Genomic DNA, 13,814 nt, shown 5'->3' on the forward strand with positions numbered 1-13,814 from the left:
CGAACATACACAATGAATGGAGTTGTGTCGGTTGCTGTGTGGATTTATGTTCTCACTGCAATCGAATCGCTCCAGGTCTGGAATGGAAGCGAGCCGAGATCACCTCTCCTAGGAGATCTCAGCTCGCTTGTTTTGTCCCGCATCCGAGCGCGATTGCTGTGTTCACATGTACCAAACGATCCGATCTTTAGGGGGAAACGCTCCCTGTTTCAGAACTACTGCTCCAAACGGGACCGGTGTGAAAGCACCCTGAATGATGTTTGCCCACATGAGACAGACACACACAGACAGCCAAAAGTGGGATAAAAACATTTTCTCAACTTCACGCTAAAACATGAAAAGAAGTCTGTTTCTAAACGATAAGTGACCTAGAAACTCCCAGAATGCACCTAGAGTCAGGTGCGTGTGCGTGTGCGTGTGCGTGTGCGTGTGTGTGTGTGTGTGTGTGTGTGCAGGTGTGAACAGCAGTGTGAAGTTCTACTGTGAAGCGAGGAACACCAGAGGAATCTCAGTGTCCAGGACCGGAACAGTCCACATCAAAGGTGAGTCCCCCTGTCGGCTGATGTCATACAGGGGAGCTCAGCTCTGAGCAGGTGTCTGTCTGTCTGTCTGTCTCAGTGCTGCCAGCAGCTCCGCTGGACCTGCAGGTTGTCCCCTTGGCCAACAGCAACTTCACGTTGTCATGGGAACCGGGCTTCACCGGCCACTCGGAGCTGTCCACCTGCCTGGTCCAGGTAAGCCCCCCCACACGCACCCATGACGGCATGCCCTGCATCAGCTGAGGCTCCTCCTCCTCCCGTCAGGTGACGCGGCGCTGGCCCCGCAGGCGCACCCTGCCGCAGCAGGAGGTGCGGGTCCCCCCCCACCGCCACGTCCTGGCGGGTCTGAGGAGTCACTCCAACTACAGCGTCAGAGTTTCCTGTGTGAACGAAGTGGGGGTGTCGCCCTTCTCGCCCTGGCTGCACTTCCTCACACCTGAGTCAGGTGAGTCCCCGGGGAAGCGTGTGAGGCCCCTGGTCAGAGGGGGGTCTGGTAATTAAAGAGGAATTAAACTTCCCATGTAAAGGCACTGATTGGTCTGCGCCAGCTGCCCCCTTGGAGCAGTCTGGTCCTCCCAGGCCACCAGGTTCTGCCTCAGGTCTGGGTGTCAGGTCTGGGTGTCAGGTCTGGGTTTCAGGTCTGGGTGTCAGGTCTGGGTTTCAGGTCTGGGTGTCAGGTCTGGGTGTCAGGTCTGGGTTTCAGGTCTGGGTGTCAGGTCTGGGTTTCAGGTCTGGGTGTCAGGTCTGGGTGTCAGGTCTGGGTTTCAGGTCTGGGTGTCAGGTCTGGGTGTCAGGTCTGGGTTTCAGGTCTGGGTGTCAGGTCTGGGTTTCAGGTCTGGGTGTCAGGTCTGGGTGTCAGGTCTGGGTTTCAGGTCTGGGTGTCAGGTCTGGGTTTCAGGTCTGGGTGTCAGGTCTGGGTGTCAGGTCTGGGTGTCAGGTCTGGGTGTCAGGTCTGGGTGTCAGGTCTGGGTTTCAGGTCTGGGTGTCAGGTCTGGGTGTCAGGTCTGGGTGTCAGGTCTGGGTGGAGGAGCAGGAGGTCTACTGGTGGCTCAGCGTCTGCAGTGACGTGGACTCTCCAGGGGCCTCATTTATAAAGCTTGTGTGCTACAAAACAGGACTTGAAAGATGCGCACGCAACTTCTATGCGAAGGTTGGGATTTAAAAAAAAAAAACTAACGTAAAAATGTGCGTATCTTTACGCCAACTTTGATCCTCGCGCACGAACATTTTTGAAGATATGGGGAACTGGTGACGCAGACGGTGAGGTGGTGAAATGAAGCCAGATTCATGTCATACTTTTAATGTCATCACATATCAGACTTAATAATAATATAATAACGCTGATCGTGGCCCTCTGTGTTTGAAGCACAGCTCAGGTACTGGTGCTGGTGCTGGTACTGGTGCTGGTGCTGGTACTGGTACAGGTGCTGGTACTGGTGCCGGTACTTGGCTGGTGCTGGTACTGGTGCTGGTACTGGCACTGGTACTTGGCTGGTACTGGTGCTGGTGCTGGTACTGGTGCTGGTGCTGGTACTGGGCCGGTACTGGTGCTGGTGCTGGTACTGGTGCTGGTACTGGTACTGGTGCTGGTGCTGGTACTGGTGCTGGTACTGGTGCTGGTACTGGTGCTGGTACTGGTACTGGTGCCGGTACTTGGCTGGTGCTGGTACTGGTGCTGGTACTGGCACTGGTACTTGGCTGGTACTGGTACTGGTGCTGGTACTGGCACTGGTACTTGGCTGGTACTGGTGCTGGTGCTGGTACTGGTGCTGGTGCTGGTACTGGGCCGGTACTGGTGCTGGTGCTGGTACTGGTGCCGGTACTGGTACTGGTGCTGGTGCTGGTACTGGTGCTGGTACTGGTGCTGGTACTGGTGCTGGTACTGGTACTGGTGCTGGTGCTGGTACTGGTACTGGTACTGGTGCTGGTGCCGGTGCCGGTACTGGTGCCGGTGCTGGTACTGGTACTGGTACTGGTGCTGGTGCTGGTACTGGTACTGGTACTTGGCTGGTACTGGTACTGGTGCTGGTACTGGCACTGGTACTTGGCTGGTACTGGTGCTGGTGCTGGTACTGGTGCTGGTGCTGGTACTGGGCCGGTACTGGTGCTGGTGCTGGTACTGGTGCCGGTACTGGTACTGGTGCTGGTGCTGGTACTGGTGCTGGTACTGGTGCTGGTACTGGTACTGGTGCTGGTGCTGGTACTGGTACTGGTACTGGTGCTGGTGCCGGTGCCGGTACTGGTGCCGGTGCCGGTACTGGTGCTGGTACTGGTGCTGGTGCTGGTACTGGTGCTGGTACTGGTGCTGGTGCCGGTGCCGGTGCCGGTACTGGTGCCGGTGCTGGTACTGGTGCTGGTACTGGTGCTGGTACTGGTGCTGGTACTGGTGCTGGTACTGGTGCTGGTACTGCTGCTGGTACTGGTGCTGGTACTGGTACTGGTGCTGGTACTGGTGCTGGTGCTGGTACTGGTGCTGGTGCTGGTACTGGTACTGGTACTGGTGCGGGTGCTGGTGCTGGTACTGGTACTGGTACTGGTGCTGGTACTGGTACTGGTGCTGGTACTGGTGCTGATGCTGGTACTTGGCTGGTACTGGTGCCGGTACTGGTGCTGGTGCTGGTACTGGTACTGGTACTTGGCTGGTACTGGTACTGGGCCGGTACTGGTACTGGTACTGGTGCTGGTACTGGTGCTGGTGCTGGTACTGGTGCTGGTGCTGGTACTGGTACTGGTGCTGGTACTGGTGCTGGTACTGGTGCTGGTGCTGGTGCTGGTACTGGTGCTGGTACTGGTGCTGGTACTGGTACTGGTGCCGGTACTTGGCTGGTGCTGGTACTGGTGCTGGTACTGGCACTGGTACTTGGCTGGTACTGGTACTGGTACTGGTACTGGTGCTGGTGCTGGTACTGGGCCGGTACTGGTGCTGGTGCTGGTACTGGTGCTGGTACTGGTACTGGTGCTGGTGCTGGTACTGGTGCTGGTACTGGTGCTGGTACTGGTGCTGGTACTGGTACTGGTGCTGGTGCTGGTACTGGTACTGGTACTGGTGCTGGTGCCGGTGCCGGTACTGGTGCCGGTGCTGGTACTGGTGCTGGTACTGGTGCTGGTACTGGTACTGGTGCTGGTACTGGTGCTGGTGCCGGTACTTGGCTGGTGCTGGTACTGGTGCTGGTACTGGCACTGGTACTTGGCTGGTACTGGTACTGGTACTGGTACTGGTGCTGGTGCTGGTACTGGTACTGGTACTTGGCTGGTACTGGTACTGGTGCTGGTACTGGCACTGGTACTTGGCTGGTACTGGTGCTGGTGCTGGTACTGGTGCTGGTGCTGGTACTGGGCCGGTACTGGTGCTGGTGCTGGTGCTGGTACTGGTACTGGTGCTGGTGCTGGTACTGGTGCTGGTACTGGTGCTGGTACTGGTACTGGTGCCGGTACTTGGCTGGTGCTGGTACTGGTGCTGGTACTGGCACTGGTACTTGGCTGGTACTGGTACTGGTACTGGTACTGGTGCTGGTGCTGGTACTGGTACTGGTACTTGGCTGGTACTGGTACTGGTGCTGGTACTGGCACTGGTACTTGGCTGGTACTGGTGCTGGTGCTGGTACTGGTGCTGGTGCTGGTACTGGTGCTGGTACTGGTGCTGGTACTGGTGCTGGTACTGGTACTGGTGCTGGTGCTGGTACTGGTACTGGTACTGGTGCTGGTACTGGTGCTGGTGCTGGTACTGGTGCTGGTGCTGGTACTGGTGCTGGTACTGGTGCTGGTACTGGTGCTGGTACTGGTACTGGTGCTGGTGCTGGTACTGGTACTGGTACTGGTGCTGGTGCCGGTACTGGTGCTGGTACTGGTGCTGGTACTGGTGCTGGTACTGGTGCTGGTACTGGTACTGGTACTGGTGCTGGTGCCGGTACTGGTACTGGTGCTGGTGCTGGTACTGGTGCTGGTACTGGTACTGGTGCTGGTGCTGGTACTGGTGCTGGTACTGGTGCTGGTACTGGTGCTGGTACTGGTACTGGTGCTGGTGCTGGTACTGGTACTGGTACTGGTGCTGGTGCCGGTGCCGGTACTGGTGCCGGTGCTGGTACTGGTACTGGTGCTGGTACTGGTACTGGTGCTGGTACTGGTGCTGGTGCCGGTGCCGGTACTGGTGCCGGTGCTGGTACTGGTGCTGGTACTGGTGCTGGTACTGGTGCTGGTACTGGTGCTGGTACTGCTGCTGGTACTGGTACTGGTGCTGGTGCTGGTACTGGTGCGGGTGCTGGTGCTGGTACTGGTACTGGTACTGGTACTGGTGCTGGTACTGGTACTGGTGCTGGTACTGGTGCTGATGCTGGTACTTGGCTGGTACTGGTGCCGGTACTGGTGCTGGTGCTGGTACTGGTACTGGTACTTGGCTGGTACTGGTACTGGGCCGGTACTGGTACTGGTACTGGTGCTGGTACTGGTGCTGGTGCTGGTACTGGTGCTGGTGCTGGTACTGGTGCTGGTACTGGTACTGGTGCGGGTGCTGGTGCTGGTACTGGTACTGGTACTGGTACTGGTGCTGGTACTGGTACTGGTGCTGGTACTGGTGCTGATGCTGGTACTTGGCTGGTACTGGTGCCGGTACTGGTGCTGGTGCTGGTACTGGTACTGGTACTTGGCTGGTACTGGTACTGGGCCGGTACTGGTACTGGTACTGGTGCTGGTACTGGTGCTGGTGCTGGTACTGGTGCTGGTGCTGGTACTGGTACTGGTGCTGGTACTGGTGCTGGTACTGGTGCTGGTACTGGTGCTGGTACTGGTACTGGTACTGGTGCTGGTACTGGTACTGGTGCTGGTGCTGGTGCTGGTACTGGTGCTGGTGCTGGTACTGGTGCTGGTACTGGTACTGGTGCTGATGCTGGTACTTGGCTGGTACTGGTGCCGGTGCCGGTACTGGTGCCGGTACTGGTGCCGGTGCTGGTACTGGTGCTGGTGCTGGTGCTGGTACTTGGCTGGTACTGGTACTGGTGCTGGTACTGGTGCTGGTACTGGTGCTGGTGCTGGTGCTGGTACTTGGCTGGTACTGGTACTGGTGCTGGTACTGGTGCTGGTACTTTGCTGGTGCTGGTACTGGTACTGGTGCTGGTGCTGGTACTGGTACTGCTACTGGTGCTGGTACTGGTGCTGGTACTTTGCTGGTGCTGGTACTGGTGCTGGTACTTGGCTGGTGCTGGTACTGGTGCTGGTACTGGTGCTGGTACTGGTACTGGTGCTGGTACTGGTGCTGGTGCTGGTACTGGTGCTGGTGCTGGTACTGGTGCTGGTACTGGTACTGGTGCGGGTGCTGGTGCTGGTACTGGTACTGGTACTGGTACTGGTGCTGGTACTGGTACTGGTGCTGGTACTGGTGCTGATGCTGGTACTTGGCTGGTACTGGTGCCGGTACTGGTGCTGGTGCTGGTACTGGTACTGGTACTTGGCTGGTACTGGTACTGGGCCGGTACTGGTACTGGTACTGGTGCTGGTACTGGTGCTGGTGCTGGTACTGGTGCTGGTGCTGGTACTGGTACTGGTGCTGGTACTGGTGCTGGTACTGGTGCTGGTACTGGTGCTGGTGCTGGTGCTGGTACTGGTGCTGGTACTGGTACTGGTACTGGTGCTGGTACTGGTACTGGTGCTGGTGCTGGTGCTGGTACTGGTGCTGGTGCTGGTACTGGTGCTGGTACTGGTACTGGTGCTGATGCTGGTACTTGGCTGGTACTGGTGCCGGTGCCGGTACCGGTGCCGGTACTGGTGCCGGTGCTGGTACTGGTGCTGGTGCTGGTGCTGGTACTTGGCTGGTACTGGTACTGGTGCTGGTACTGGTGCTGGTACTTTGCTGGTGCTGGTACTGGTACTGGTACTGGTGCTGGTGCTGGTACTGGTACTGCTACTGGTGCTGGTACTGGTGCTGGTACTTTGCTGGTGCTGGTACTGGTGCTGGTACTTGGCTGGTGCTGGTACTGGTACTGGTGCTGGTACTGGTACTGGTACTGGTGCTGGTGCTGGTGCTGGTGCTGGTACTGCTACTGGTACTGGTACTGGGCCGGTACTGGTACTGGTGCTGGTACTGGTGCTGGTACTGGTACTGGTGCTGGTACTGGTGCTGGTGCTGGTGCTGGTACTGGTACTGGTGCTGGTACTGGTGTTGGTACTTTGCTGGTGCTGGTACTGGTGCTGGTGCTGGTGCTGGTACTGGTACTGGTGCTGGTACTGGTGCTGGTACTGGTACTGGTGCTGGTACTGGTACTGGTGCTGGTACTGGTACTGGTACTTGGCTGGTACTGGTACTGGGCCGGTACTGGTGCTGGTGCTGGTACTGGTGCTGGTACTGGTACTGGTACTGGTACTGGTTCTGGTACTGGGCCGGTACTGGTGCTGGTACTGGTGCTGGTGCTGGTACTGGTACTGCTACTGGTGCTGGTACTTTGCTGGTGCTGGTACTGGTGCTGGTACTGGTGCTGGTACTGGTGCTGGTACTGGTACTGGTGCTGGTACTGGTGCTGGTGCTGGTACTGGTACTGCTACTGGTGCTGGTACTTTGCTGGTGCTGGTACTGATGCTGGTACTTGGCTGGTGCTGGTACTGGTACTGGTGCTGGTACTGGTACTGGTGCTGGTACTGGTGCTGGTGCTGGTGCTGGTACTGGTACTGGTACTGGTACTGGTTCTGGTACTGGGCCGGTACTGGTGCTGGTACTGGTGCTGGTGCTGGTACTGGTGCTGGTGCTGGTACTGGTGCTGGTACTGGTACTGGTGCTGGTGCTGGTACTGGTGCTGGTACTGGTACTGGTGCTGGTACTGGTGCTGGTGCTGGTACTGGTACTGCTACTGGTGCTGGTACTTTGCTGGTGCTGGTACTGATGCTGGTACTTGGCTGGTGCTGGTACTGGTGCTGGTACTGGTGCTGGTGCTGGTACTGGTGCTGGTGCTGGTACTTGGCTGGTGCTGGTACTGGTACTGGTACTGGTGCTGGTACTGGTGCTGGTACTGGTACTGGTTCTGGTACTGGGCCGGTACTGGTGCTGGTACTGGTGCTGGTGCTGGTACTGGTGCTGGTGCTGGTACTGGTGCTGGTACTGGTACTGGTGCTGGTGCTGGTACTGGTGCTGGTACTGGTACTGGTGCTGGTACTGGTGCTGGTGCTGGTACTGGTACTGGTGCTGGTACTGGTGCTGGTACTGGTACTGGTGCTGGTACTGGTGCTGGTGCTGGTACTGGTACTGCTACTGGTGCTGGTACTTTGCTGGTGCTGGTACTGATGCTGGTACTTGGCTGGTGCTGGTACTGGTACTGGTACTGGTGCTGGTACTGGTACTGGTGCTGGTACTGGTGCTGGTGCTGGTACTGCTACTGGTACTGGTACTGGGCCGGTACTGGTGCTGGTGCTGGTGCTGGTACTGGTACTGGTACTGGTGCTGGTACTGGTGCTGGTGCTGGTACTGGTGCTGGTACTGGTGCTGGTACTGGTACTGGTGCTGGTACTGGTACTGGTGCTGGTACTGGTGCGGGTGCTGGTACTGGTACTGGTGCTGGTGCTGGTACTGGTGCTGGTGCTGGTGCTGGTACTTGGCTGGTGCTGGTACTGGTACTGGTGCTGGTGCTGGTACTTGGCTGGTGCTGGTACTGGTACTGGTGCTGGTACTGGTGCTGGTACTGGTGCTGGTACTGCTGCTGGTACTGGTACTGGTACTGGTGCTGGTACTGGTGCTGGTACTTTGCTGGTGCTGGTACTGGTGCTGGTACTGTGCTGGTGCTGGTGCTGGTACTGGTACTGGTACTGGTGCTGGTACTGGTGCTGGTGCTGGTACTGGTACTGGTGCTGGTGCTGGTGCTGGTACTGGTACTGGTGCTGGTGCCGGTGCTGGTACTTGTACTGGTACTGGTGCCGGTACTGGTACTGGTGCCGGTACTGGTACTGGTGCTGGTGCTGGTACTGGTACTGGTACTGGTACTGGGCCGGTACTGGTACTGGTGCTGGTACTGGTGCTGGTACTGGTACTGGTGCTGGTACTGGTGCTGGTGCTGGTGCTGGTACTGGTACTGGTGCTGGTACTGGTGCTGGTACTGGTGCGGGTGCTGGTACTGGTACTGGTACTTGGCTGGTACTGGTACTGGGCCGGTACTGGTGCTGGTGCTGGTACTGGTGCTGGTACTGGTACTGGTACTGGTTCTGGTACTGGGCCGGTACTGGTGCTGGTACTGGTGCTGGTGCTGGTACTGGTGCTGGTGCTGGTACTGGTGCTGGTACTGGTACTGGTGCTGGTACTGGTACTGGTGCTGGTGCCGGTGCCGGTACCGGTGCCGGTACCGGTGCCGGTACCGGTGCCGGTACTGGTGCTGGTGCTGGTACTTGGCTGGTGCTGGTGCTGGTACTGGTGCTGGTACTGGTACTGGTGCTGGTACTGGTGCTGGTGCTGGTACTGGTACTGCTACTGGTGCTGGTACTTTGCTGGTGCTGGTACTGATGCTGGTACTTGGCTGGTGCTGGTACTGGTACTGGTACTGGTGCTGGTACTGGTACTGGTGCTGGTACTGGTGCTGGTGCTGGTGCTGGTACTGCTACTGGTACTGGTACTGGGCCGGTACTGGTGCTGGTGCTGGTACTGGTACTGGTGCTGGTACTGGTGCTGGTGCTGGTACTGGTGCTGGTACTGGTGCTGGTACTGGTACTGGTGCTGGTACTGGTACTGGTGCTGGTACTGGTACTGGTGCGGGTGCTGGTACTGGTACTGGTGCTGGTGCTGGTACTGGTGCTGGTGCTGGTGCTGGTACTTGGCTGGTGCTGGTACTGGTACTGGTGCTGGTGCTGGTACTTGGCTGGTGCTGGTACTGGTACTGGTGCTGGTACTGGTGCTGGTACTGGTGCTGGTACTGCTGCTGGTACTGGTACTGGTACTGGTGCTGGTACTGGTGCTGGTACTTTGCTGGTGCTGGTACTGGTGCTGGTACTGTGCTGGTGCTGGTGCTGGTACTGGTACTGGTACTGGTGCTGGTACTGGTGCTGGTGCTGGTACTAGTGCTGGTACTGGTACTGGTGCTGGTGCTGGTGCTGGTACTGGTACTGGTGCTGGTGCCGGTGCTGGTACTTGTACTGGTACTGGTGCTTGTACTGGTACTGGTGCCGGTACTGGTACTGGTGCTGGTGCTGGTACTGGTACTGGTGCTGGTACTGGTGCTGGTACTGGTACTGGTGCCGGTGCTGGTACTTGTACTGGTGCTGGTACTGGTGCCGGTACTGGTACTGGTGCCGGTGCTGGTACTTGTACTGGTACTTGTACTGGTTCTGGTACTGGTGCTGGTGCTGGTACTGGGCCAGTGCTGGTGCTGGTGCTGGTACTGGTACTGGTGCTGGTACTGGTACTGGTGCTGGTACTGGTGCTGGTACTGGTGCGGGTGCTGGTACTGGTACTGGTGCTGGTACTGGTACTGGTGCTGGTACTGGTGCTGGTACTGGTGCTGGTGCTGGTACTTGGCTGGTGCTGGTACTGGTACTGGTGCTGGTACTGGTACTGCTGCTGGTACTGGTGCTGGTGCTGGTACTGGTACTGGTACTGGTGCTGGTACTGGTGCTGGTACTGTGCTGGTGCTGGTACTGCTACTGGTACTGGGCCGGTACTGGTGCTGGTACTGGTACTGGTACTGGTACTGGTGCTGGTACTGGTGCTGGTGCTGGTGCTGGTGCTGGTACTGGTACTGGTGCTGGTGCCGGTGCTGGTACTTGTACTGGTGCTGGTGCTGGTACTGGTACTGGTGCTGGTGCTGGTACTGGTACTGGTGCTGGTGCCGGTGCTGGTACTTGTACTGGTACTGGTACTGATGCTGGTACTGGTGCTGGTGCTGGTACTGGTGCTGGTACTGGTGCTGGTACTGTGCTGGTGCTGGTACTGGTACTGGTACTGGTGCTGGTACTGGTGCTGGTGCTGGTACTGGTGCTGGTACTGGTACTGGTGCTGGTACTGGTGCTGGTACTGGTACTGGTGCTGGTGCTGGTACTGGTGCTGGTGCCGGTGCTGGTACTTGTACTGGTACTGGTGCTTGTACTGGTACTGGTGCCGGTACTGGTACTGGTGCAGGTGCTGGTACTGGTACTGGTGCTGGTACTGGTGCTGGTACTGGTACTGGTGCCGGTGCTGGTACTGGTGCCGGTGCTGGTACTTGTACTGGTGCTGGTACTGGTGCCGGTACTGGTACTGGTGCTGGTACTTGTAGTGGTACTTGTGCTGGTGCTGGTACTGGTTCTGGTACTGGTGCTGGTGCTGGTACTGGGCCGGTGCTGGTGCTGGTGCTGGTACTGGTGCTGGTACTGGTACTGGTGCTGGTACTGGTGCGGGTGCTGGTACTGGTACTGGTGCTGGTACTGGTACTGGTGCTGGTACTGGTGCTGGTGCTGGTGCTGGTACTTGGCTGGTGCTGGTACTGGTACTGGTGCTGGTACTGGTGCTGGTACTGCTGCTGGTACTGGTGCTGGTGCTGGTACTGGTGCTGGTACTGGTGCTGGTACTGGTGCTGGTACTGTGCTGGTGCTGGTACTGCTACTGGTACTGGTACTGGGCCGGTACTGGTGCTGGTACTGGTACTGGTACTGGTACTGGTGCTGGTACTGGTGCTGGTGCTGGTACTGGTGCTGGTGCTGGTACTGATGCTGGTACTGGTGCTTGTACTGGTACTGGTGCCGGTGCTGGTACTGGTACTGGTGCTGGTACTGGTGCTGGTACTGGTGCCGGTGCTGGTACTTGTACTGGTGCTGGTACTGGTGCCGGTACTGGTACTGGTGCCGGTGCTGGTACTTGTACTGGTACTTGTGCTGGTGCTGGTACTGGTTCTGGTACTGGTGCTGGTGCTGGTACTGGGCCGGTGCTGGTGCTGGTGCTGGTACTGGTACTGGTGCTGGTACTGGTGCGGGTGCTGGTACTGGTTCTGGTGCTGGTACTGGTACTGGTGCTGGTGCTGGTGCTGGTACTTGGCTGGTGCTGGTACTGGTACTGGTGCTGGTACTGGTGCTGGTACTGCTGCTGGTACTGGTGCTGGTGCTGGTACTGGTACTGGTACTGGTGCTGGTACTGGTGCTGGTGCTGGTACTGCTACTGGTACTGGTACTGGGCCGGTACTGGTGCTGGTACTGGTACTGGTACTGGTGCTGGTACTGGTGCTGGTGCTGGTGCTGGTACTGGTGCTGGTACTGGTGCTGGTGCGGGTACGGGTACGGGTGCGGGTGCTGGTGCTGGTACTGGTACTGGTGCTGGTGCCGGTGCTGGTACTTGTACTGGTACTGATGCTGGTACTGGTGCTTGTACTGGTACTGGTGCTGGTGCTGGTACTGGTACTGGTACTGGTGCTGGTACTGGTGCTGGTACTGGTGCTGGTGCCGGTGCTGGTACTTGTACTGGTGCTGGTACTGGTGCTGGTACTGGTACTGGTGCCGGTGCTGGTACTTGTACTGGTACTTGTGCTGGTGCTGGTACTGGTTCTGGTACTGGTGCTGGTGCTGGTACAGGTACTGGTGCTGCTGGTACTGGTTCTGGTACTGGTGCTGGTGCTGGTGCTGGTACTGGTACTGGTACTTGTACTGGTGCTGCTGGTGCTGGTACTGGTACTGGTGCTGGTGCTGGTGCTGGTACTGGTACTGGTACTGGTGCTGGTACTGGTGCTGGTACTGGTGCTGGTACTGGTACTGGTGCTGGTACTGGGCCGGTGCTGGTGCTGGTACTGGTGCTGGTACAGGTACTGGTGCTGCTGGTACTGGTTCTGGTACTGGTGCTGGTGCTGGTGCTGGTACTGGTACTTGTACTGGTGCTGCTGGTGCTGGTGCTGGTACTGGTACTGGTGCTGGTGCTGGTGCTGGTACTGGTACTGGTACTGGTGCTGGTACTGGTACTGGTGCTGGTACTGGTGCTGGTACTGGTGCTGGTACTGGTACTGGTGCTGGTACTGGGCCGGTGCTGGTGCTGGTACTGGTACTGGTGCTGGTACTGGTACTGGGCCGGTGCTGGTGCTGGTACTGGTACTGGTGCTGGTGCTGCTGGTACTGGTACTGGTACTTGTGCTGGTTCTGGTACTGGTGCTGGTGCTGGTACTGGGCCGGTACTGGTGCTGGTACTGGTACTGGTACTGGTACTTGTACTGGTACTGGTGCTGGTACTGGTGCTGGTACTGGTGCTGGTGCTGGTACAGGTACTGGTGCTGCTGGTGCTGGTGCTGGTGCTGGTACTGGTTCTGGTACTGGTGCTGGTACTGGGCCGGTACTGGTGCTGGTGCTGGTACTGGTACTGGTGCTGGTGCTGGTACTGGTACTGGTACTTGTACTGGTGCTGGTGCTGCTGGTGCTGGAGCTGGTACAGGTACTGGTGCTGGTACTGGTGCTGGCGCTGGTGCTGGTACAGGTACCGGTGCTGCTGGTACTGGTACTGGTACTGGTGCTGCCGGTGCAGCAGCCGCGGTGCAGGACACGCCGGGCCGGTGTCGTGCCAAAAAGCGATTGCCTGTACTGTACTGTAAGTGTACTGTAAACTGAGCACATAGGAGGTATGCAGCTTGAACATTCTTAAGTCAGTATAAAAAAAATTTCTTTTCTTTTTCTTTTCTTTTTTTTTTTTTAGCATAGGGCTGCTTCAGCTTCAAAACAAACAGGCGTGCTCTGCGCGCATGCGGTGTATGGCTGCCGCTCCGAGCCCACTACTCCACGTGTGCGTTGATTTATGGTCCCGCGTCACACCAACGCAGAGCCTTCCGCTACGCGGAACCATAATGTCGGCGCCGCAGCTCCGCTTCAGTCCTGGGGCCTCATCTATAAAGCTTGCTTGCGCAGAAAAAGCGCCTGAAAGTTGCGGAAGCCACCATCTACGCAAAGCCTCGGATCTAAAAAGAAAAAACTAACCGATGGCTGCCGCTCCAAGCCCACTACTCCACGCCGAAGAGGAAAAAAGAAAGTGTTCTGATTAAAATAAGGAAAGTTGGACTACCGTATATAACAATTGCGTTCATAAGGATAAAGTTTTTAAAAAAAATAAAAATTAAAGAAATTGTCTCTTCTCCCCGTGTGTGTCTGCCTTTCATGCACGGGTACTTGGGCGCATGTTGTTTACTTTTAAGCCGGAATTATGGTTCTGCGTCACACCAACGCAGAGCCTACGCCGTAGGGTGCGCGTCGCCGCGAACCCTACGCTGTAGACTCTGCGTCGGTGCGACGCGGAACCATAAATCAACGCACACGCGGATGTCGGAGCCAGTGAGTATTTTCACCGGACATTTTGACCGGAGAGATTATAAAATA

At 57.5% G+C, this 13,814-nt stretch overlaps 1 protein-coding gene across 1 annotated transcript in view; it reads left to right on the forward strand.

The window, feature by feature from the left end:
• Positions 1 to 13,814, forward strand: part of tyro3 (TYRO3 protein tyrosine kinase) — a 63,199-nt gene that overhangs the window by 16,782 nt on the left and 32,603 nt on the right. The window contains 3 exon segments of the mRNA XM_061742944.1: positions 456 to 542; positions 619 to 734; positions 804 to 984. Of these exon segments, the coding sequence (XP_061598928.1) occupies positions 456 to 542; positions 619 to 734; positions 804 to 984 (384 nt within the window).

Source organism: Cololabis saira, chromosome 16, assembly GCF_033807715.1.
Source record: "Cololabis saira isolate AMF1-May2022 chromosome 16, fColSai1.1, whole genome shotgun sequence".
Lineage (NCBI taxonomy): Eukaryota > Metazoa > Chordata > Actinopteri > Beloniformes > Belonidae > Cololabis > Cololabis saira.